Genomic DNA, 8,242 nt, shown 5'->3' with positions numbered 1-8,242 from the left:
GACAACTTTCTTAATGGCTTTCGAATCAATGTAATTTTGTTTAGAAAGCGGATGAGAGGGAGAGAGAGAGAGAGAGAGAGAGAAAGAGAGAGAGAGAGATAGAGAGAGAATATCGTTGACCGTTGCTTCCTTGAAAATTCCAAGGGTGACTACCCGATATCAGTGTCACCCAATACTTGGCTCTACCGGATATCCAAAGATGATGTAATTGGTTATACGTCCTGGTACAAAAAGGTTACAAATATATACGAGGTTTGACATCGAAAAAAAAACAACAACAAAATAAAAACAATGATCAACTAGAACAGGGTATACCTGGTAATTCCTGACACGGTCTGGTACGAAAGTGATTTCAAGCTATGGTAGAAAGCCTATAAATTCAGTGATCCAGCAGATAGTTGATCAGTTTGGAGCTCGTTCTCTTATAGAATGCTACGAACCTATAGAAAGCTATAGCATCGGAGAGACCTATTACTATCATGGTGAAAGTGACACTGATCGTTGCCATTGTGGCTGCTTTTGCTATCTCGGGTAAGAAATCAAATTATTACTCGGTATTCTTTCATAAGTGGTATATTGAACTTGTTTGTGACACAATAAAAAATAACATTTATTCTGCGGCCTGCAGCATTCTGTTTTTTTTATGAAAAAAATGTTTCATGGTACTTTACAATCTGGTTTTCAAATTCAATTCGGTTAAAATTAGGCGTTTTGAATATCCAACCGCATGCATGCATTCTGGTAGAGTTAAACATAACGGGACCAGACATCGAAGAAGACAAATCTCCTAGCATAAACCAATGTAGAGCTAAAGATAATAATGCAGAATGTGATTAATTATTTTATTAATAAATTCGACTATTCCATTATCCCAACAGCTCACGCACGAAGAGATTTCAATGAACGACGAGGAAAGGAGAATGGCAGAGAGAGAGGACAAGGTGGCTTTGGAGGAAGGCCTGGTGGAATGCAGACGGGTAGTCCTAGGCAAGATGGTGGACCAATGGGTGGAATGAGGTTCGATGGACCTGAATCTGGTGCCCCACAAATGGATGGACGCAGACAAAATGGCGGTCCGATGGGTGGTAGGAGATTCGACGGACCTGGATTTGGTGGCTCCAGACCAGATGGTGCTGGAGGAAGACCTTTCTTCGGCCAAGGAGGCAGGCGTGGTGATGGAGAAGAAGAAACTGATGCTGCCCAACAAATTGGTGATGGTCTAGGAGGGCCCGGTCAGTTTGATGGTCCTGGACGTCGTCATCATGGTAGAAAGCCTTTCGGAGACCGTCCCTTCGGCAGACGCAACCATACAGAAGGTCACCAGGGTCATAATGAGACGGGAGACCACCCCCATCGTCATCACAACAAGACCAGAGATGGAGATCAGGACAGACCAATGTTCGAGATGAGGCCCTTTCGGTTCAACCCCTTCGGTAGAAAGCCTTTCGGAGACCGTCCCTTCGGCAGACGCAACGGAACCGAGGAAGGATCTCCCAGGCGTGATGGCCAACGTCGGCCCCATGGTAACCGAGGACGTTGGGGTGAGAATGAAAGTGAGGAGAAGGAGCATCCAACGACGGAAAGCGTAACGACATCTTCACCACCTGACGTGGTCGAGATCGCGATCAATGATGTCGCCGAGGTGTAGAATTTGTTTTTAAAATATTGCCTGTGTAAATATACAAATAATAGTCACCAATGTCTTTCCTTGGACATAAGCATATCTTACCAGAGACTACAATAATGTCATACAATTCAGATACAAGAGACTGAAAGCCAGTGAAAGGTGCATGAAAATGCTGACGAATTATTAAAATCTAATTTTATACTGAATTTTTGAAGACTCGTTAAATAAAAGTATATAACTGAACTCATACAAACACTTGTGAAGCGTTCAATATTATAGCATCTAATAATGATTATTATTTTCCTTCTGCAGCTGTATTGACCATGATATTGATCTATTGAGATTAGAGAGAGAGAGAGAGAGAGAGAGAGAGAGATAATATATCAAATAATAGAGAAAGAGAAGGAAATGAGAAGCGAGGAGAAGAGGAAAAAAATTGTTACCTATGGCCAGGGTTCGCAAAAGTGAAATACTTCACTGTTGCCCAGAGGCACGCGATGATATTGAGACATTGAGAGAGAAAGAGAGGGAGAGAGAGAGGGAGAGTGAGAGAGAGAGAGAGAGAGAAAGAAAGGGAGGGGGAGTGAGAAAGTGAGAGTGAGGGAGTATTATATATATATATAATATATATATATATATATATATACAGTGCGTTCCAGAAAAAACGAAACCGAGAATTATCGATGTTTTATCATAACTTAATCACAACTATAATTGATAAATGACACATATCTGGAAAGCTTAGATCCTCCTCCTTCATCTGATGCAAGTAATATAATGCATATTTCACGCATGAGTGATTAAAAGCAATTTGAAGAGAGGAAACAAAAAAGTCATTTGGCGGGCGATATCTGAATTTCAAAGAGAAAATGCTATTTCTAGAAAATTGAATTTCTGCGCTTTCATATGACACCTCAATCAGGAAAATGAGCTTGGAATAACAAAGTTCTGTTTGTTTAAAGTAGTGCTTGCATTTCCATAATTGTATTACCGGTAAAACGAATTCGTTTTCACTGGCTTCCTGCCGGAGCAACAAACGAAATTAACAAAAGACTTAACTCCCTTTCGTTAACAATTAGCCGTAGACGAAAGACTTCATGCATGGCTGTTTGTCGACGAAACGGATATAAGTCTTTTGTCAATTCTGCCTGTTGCTCCGGCAGCTATTGAAAACGAATTTGTTTGATAAAATTATGGAAATACAAGCGCTACTTTAAACAAACAGAACTTTGTCATTCCTTGCTTAATTTACCTGATTGAGGTGTCACATGAAAGGGTACAAACTCAACTTTCTTGAAAATGATTTTGTTTTTGAAATTCAGATACCGCCCGCCAAATTACTTTTTGGTTTCCTCTCTTCAAATTGCTTTTAATCACTCAAAATGAAAGAGGAGGATCTAAGCTTTCCAAATATGTGTCATTTATTATTTTCAAATGTGACTAAGTTATGATAAAACATCGATAATTCTAGATTTCGTTATTTTCTGGGACGCACTGTATATACCGTGTATAGCTGGCAAATTAAACAGTAATTCAAGTATAATACAGAGTACAGTACCAACGATATCAACAATAATATGAAACTTATTTGTTTTTATGGTATACATGTATAGTACTGTGTTCAATGAATGAATTAAATCGCTTAAATAATAACGTTTTAAATTATCATCGTCTTATGAAATATAATTTAAATCATATATATCTTCATATATATCTGTATTAACGAAACATAACATTACAAAGTCAAAGGTATTTTTTCCACTTTCAAGGTTTCTGTGACCAGCATTTTATTTTAATGTTTACTACTGATTTTCACACACAAACGAGATACTACCTGAATTTCAAATAATTATGGTAGTTACAAAAATCAGAATTGGAAGTCATCTGAATTTGCTTGGCAATCAGTTCGTCAAAGAGTCAAGTGATACCAAACTTGTCCAGATACTTATACAAACTGAAATGGTCTCATTCCTTTGTATCCGAAACCAATTATTATTCCTAGAAAGGTTTCCATTTTATAATACTCGAGACCTGCGACACACTCCCCCCTCTTCATTGAAAAATAACCAAGAACTTTTTATTTCAAAAGATCCCTTCACTACTGAGGATACCTCCTGTGGAACACCCCATCACCCGATCTACGTACATTATCCTCCCTATCATTCAAGAGGCGATGTAAAAAGCTAACTATTATAAATACCTTCTGAAATTCAACTTTTATCAATTGATTTTTATACATATTTATAGTATATCCATTTATTTTTATATTATTTTTATATTCCTTGTTTTAAATGTTTGTGTCTCATCATGTTCTATATGTAACGTTTTTAGGTTTTGTAATTGTACAGACAGGTCCCATTGGAAAGTCAAAACTTGACATTGAAAGGGCCACCCTGTATGAAAAAGATTGAAATAAGTTTAATAGATAAACAACACCTTTCGTAACCAGCGGATATTCTCATATATGATTCACATTTTACTAATCAATTAAGTGAATGCTTGAGTGGAAGGCCATGTACTGTCCTTTTATCGAATAGAGAACAGTGTGACAGATACAACCAACCATGGACCTACTAGGTCCACGGATCAACTAATAAAAAACATCAAAAGCAAAATGTTCAGCATTTTTGTATTGCGTTTTTATAAACGAGTGCACAGAAATGTAAACAAAGTAACAAACAATACAAAACAGACGAATAAGGGAAGAATGATCTTAGTAACCAAGCGAATAGTAATTTACACATATTGTCATTGGTTCTTACGAACTAAAATTCAGAGTAACAAAGCGAATAGTAATTTACACATATTGTCATTGGTTCTTACGAACCAATAATTATGTAGTGCATTGGAATTGTGTATATAATGAGGATTTTAAATCAATTAAATTATAACAAATTAACTCAGTCCTGCTGGAAAGCACATACACTGCACACATATCCTTGGGGTAATTTTCTGGAGATAATTGTCCTTGTGGGTTATTTGTTCCACTGGTAATTAGTCGGGGTGTGAATTTCTAGAGGGTAATTTTCCTTGAACCTAAGAAATTATATTCATGTATAGAGCTACGTTATATGTAGAATAAATGGATTTTTAAAGACATTCCTAATGCATGTACCTTTACACGGATATAAATGGAAACTCTGCCGTCTGTGGAAACTTTGGCTTTTTGCCAACGATCTCGTGACTTTAAATCATATCAAGCATCAGCGTACTGCCATTTGCGGGGGGTGTCAGTTTTGTTTTTCTTCAGCAGGAGGCTTTTTATTGTCATAGGTTGGTCAAAGTGGGGCGAGACGCCCATTTTCCTCGTCATCAATAAAAAAAAAAAACATCTAGGGATAGAAACATGCATTGATCGATGGGTATAAAGTGCTCCCCCTCCATGTAGGGTTTTCTAACCCCATAACATTTTGGGGAATTGTACTCCCTACTAATTGCCTACGTGGATGTCGGTGTCGGAAATTCCGCCTCTCATTGTGTGAATTACCATACTAATAATAGACAAATCATAAGATGATTGTTTCTTCTTTATTTTTAAACATGATTCAATGAGAAAATTCAAAATTTATTTTGAATTTCGAATAAAGGCTGGTTAAGGACATAATTATGGCACTGGCAGAGAGACAGCTAATTAAAGTATCTCAAGAAATTCAAAACGATTCTTTGACTCTCAAAAATGCAAACAACATGCCATACATTTACCACAAAGAGTTTGATACAGAGAGACAGAGAGAGAAAGAGAGAGAGAGAGACAGACGAGGATAAATAGCGTAGAATACTTAGTCTCCATGCACAGACTCTAACTGTACCACAATTCCTAAAGCCTTGAGCAGAGCCTAAGAATGTCAGTATTTGGTTAGGCTGTGTCAAATCGGCTAAAGTACAGAGCCTTTAGTGCATGAATACTGTATGACTGCATGTAGGGGATGGGGTTAGTAATTAAGGAGAGATGTAGTGGGAGAGGGAGGTGAATTATGTCAACGTGAAAAATACTCGCTTTCGCCAAAGTCGTTTATGCAAGCAAGCAATGCAAGCGCGCGCACACTGCACGTATAACGCCCACACTCCTCCGATCCTGCCGATATTGCTACGTTTACACTATGTTCCCGGCGGCCACGGCAGCCCCGTTTGCCCGAAACGTAGTGCGCCGTGGGATTTAGACCAATATTATCTCTAGATTCAAGTTTTGTTACGTCTTGCCAAGTTTTCTCACGGTCTATCACGGTATCCGTGACGGGCCGTTGGGGGGAAGGGTATGCTGAGTCCCGGAGGCTCCAAGGCGCACTACGGTTCGGCCCGCGTTCTACCACGGATGCCAGAACGTTTCCTCCCGGCCCGTCACGTTCTGATGGGGTCCCTCACGTTTCCCACGTTCTGATCAAGGTCTGACACGTTTTTCACGTTCTGTCAAGGCTTCGTACGGATGAAACGTGGACGCAGGACAGCTTTGGAGCACGTTTGTGCCGGCGGTATAAAAAGAAGGTCTCCCAAGCAATAGCAATCATGGTATTCTGAGACCTCGCGTTGTGTCAGACCGTAGTAGAACCCTACGCGCCGTAGCGTGCCGGGCGCTTAAACCGTCCCACTACGGACCACCCCCAAGTTTTGTTATGGCCTATTACGGACTGTCACGTTTTGTTACGTTCACCCCGGTTTATTACGGCCTACTAGGTTTCTCATCCGCACCGTGACTGCCGTGGCAAATTTTTTGACAGTTTAAAAATCTGACACGGTATCCACGGCAATCACGGCCTGTCACGTTTGCCCATACGGTCCCCCGCGTTGTGTCACGTCAATCCCGTTTCGTCCACGGTGGCCTGAAACGTGGTTGCCGTGGCCGCCGGGAACATAGTGTAAACGTAGCATATGCAGACAAACAACAATCGCCTCACATTATAGGTTTGTGTAATCTAAACAGAGACTGAGAGAGAGAGAGAGAGAGATAACGATGGAGTTTGATAAATTATAAGGACAGAGGGATGGATTTGGAGAGAAAGAGAATGGAATGGAAAGTTTGAGCGAAATAGCGTGACAGCTAGGAAGGGAGAAAGAGGGATACAAATCTTAAAACAAATTTTTTCAATTTTCTCAACGGTAGCTGTGGATCGAATTTTATAATGCCTATATTAACAGAAGTGAGATGATCAAAGTGTGAGCAAAGTATCCAGCACTATACATGTATGTATTGTTATGTGGGCATCAATAATCAAGTGTGAGTGAATGAAGGGGGAGGGGTCGCACCCCGTGAGCCCCCTATCCTCGGGCGCCCTGCCAAGATGGATTGATGGATTGTTCTCTTTTTTCCTTTCACGTTCCCCTAATTCATCAATGATAACATGACATATGCTTAATCATGATTATAAGTATATTCTTATAAAGCGCATTACATAGTAGTGTAGAAAGGTTGATACTTTTTAGAAAAGAAAATTACATAATCAAAACAAATTATTTCAAAGTATTTGGTCATATCAGCCCTATATATCCAGATTGTTACAACAATGAATTGGTATACTGGTAAATCATTAGGCACTGAACGCCGATAAATAAAAATCGTTTTGAAAAAGTTGATATTAAACCAACGTGCGAAATCGTATTATAGCTAAAAATGGATTTCTAAACATTGATAGTAGAACACTTGTAATATATGTATTTTTTAATTATAAAAGGATGATTACAATTTTAAGTGTGAAGTGTTCCACTTCTCCCGCGTCCCAGTTCACTCCGTGTACTCTAATTGTTATCAAAAGATTACTCATTTATTATTATCATGTCTTTTTATCAATGTTTATTTCAACTTTACAAATGAAAAGCTATGCGACTCCAGCCAGCTGCATGCCTGGGATAAAAACAAAGTTTTGCTAATCAACTGGCCATCAATCATAATTAATCATGAACATGATGTTTATTTAAGTTATCCGCGTTACCTATTATTCATTGTATCAGTTTATCACGAATAATGAGATAAATATAATTAAGTAATGAGATATAATCCTGAACTGCAACAAACATTGATGAAATAGCCATGTGCTTTTTTTCTCATGAATGTTTTATTTCCTTCGTTGTTTTGGTAAAATAGGAAACTTTGAACCTTCCAATAAAGGGCTGAGTTCAGCTGAACCGCCTATACGATCAGGTGCAGGCCGCTTTGCAGCAAGCATGAAGCTCTGTGGTCTCAAAGACTCTGACTTGTGTCCATGTGGTCAATTTCAAACTGTTGAGCATGTTCTGAATGAGTGTGCTGTAGTAGGACTCACGTATGCCCCTAACCACCACGGTGTCATATTTGAACCCGTGTCAGTATTAATAATTATAATCAATCCATGAGACCCAAGATATGCTCCACAAAATGTACATGTGTCTGATCCTTTCACTATTTTTAAATTTTCAACCACATTTTGAAGAAAGAGATGGCTCGCGTTCAACAGTAAACCTGCAACATGGTGGTTAGGCCAAAACCCTTAAACATCGGGTAGACCTACACCGGTACACCTAAGAGTAAACTACTTTCCCCAATCCTTTCTGGTCAAGAAACAAAATATTATTTTTTTAAATTTTTTTTTCTTCTGAATTCCTCTAAGCCGAATCCCTGGGATATTAAATTGGTTGGCTTACAAT

The 8,242-nt window shown here is 38.9% G+C and overlaps 1 protein-coding gene across 1 annotated transcript; it reads left to right on the top strand.

Moving 5' to 3' along the window:
- Nucleotides 1-387: 387 nt before the first annotated feature.
- Nucleotides 388-1,880, top strand: LOC115919998 (translation initiation factor IF-2-like). Its single transcript, XM_030974807.1, has 2 exons — nucleotides 388-531; nucleotides 879-1,880. Exons 1-2 carry the CDS (start codon nucleotides 480-482, stop codon nucleotides 1,646-1,648), a joined length of 822 nt encoding a protein of 273 aa, XP_030830667.1. The 5' UTR covers nucleotides 388-479; the 3' UTR covers nucleotides 1,649-1,880.
- The last annotated feature ends 6,362 nt before the right edge of the window (nucleotides 1,881-8,242 follow it).

Source organism: Strongylocentrotus purpuratus, unplaced genomic scaffold, assembly GCF_000002235.5.
Source record: "Strongylocentrotus purpuratus isolate Spur 01 unplaced genomic scaffold, Spur_5.0 spur5_scaffold_7, whole genome shotgun sequence".
Lineage (NCBI taxonomy): Eukaryota > Metazoa > Echinodermata > Echinoidea > Camarodonta > Strongylocentrotidae > Strongylocentrotus > Strongylocentrotus purpuratus.
This window is presented reverse-complemented; position numbering and strand designations above follow the sequence as displayed.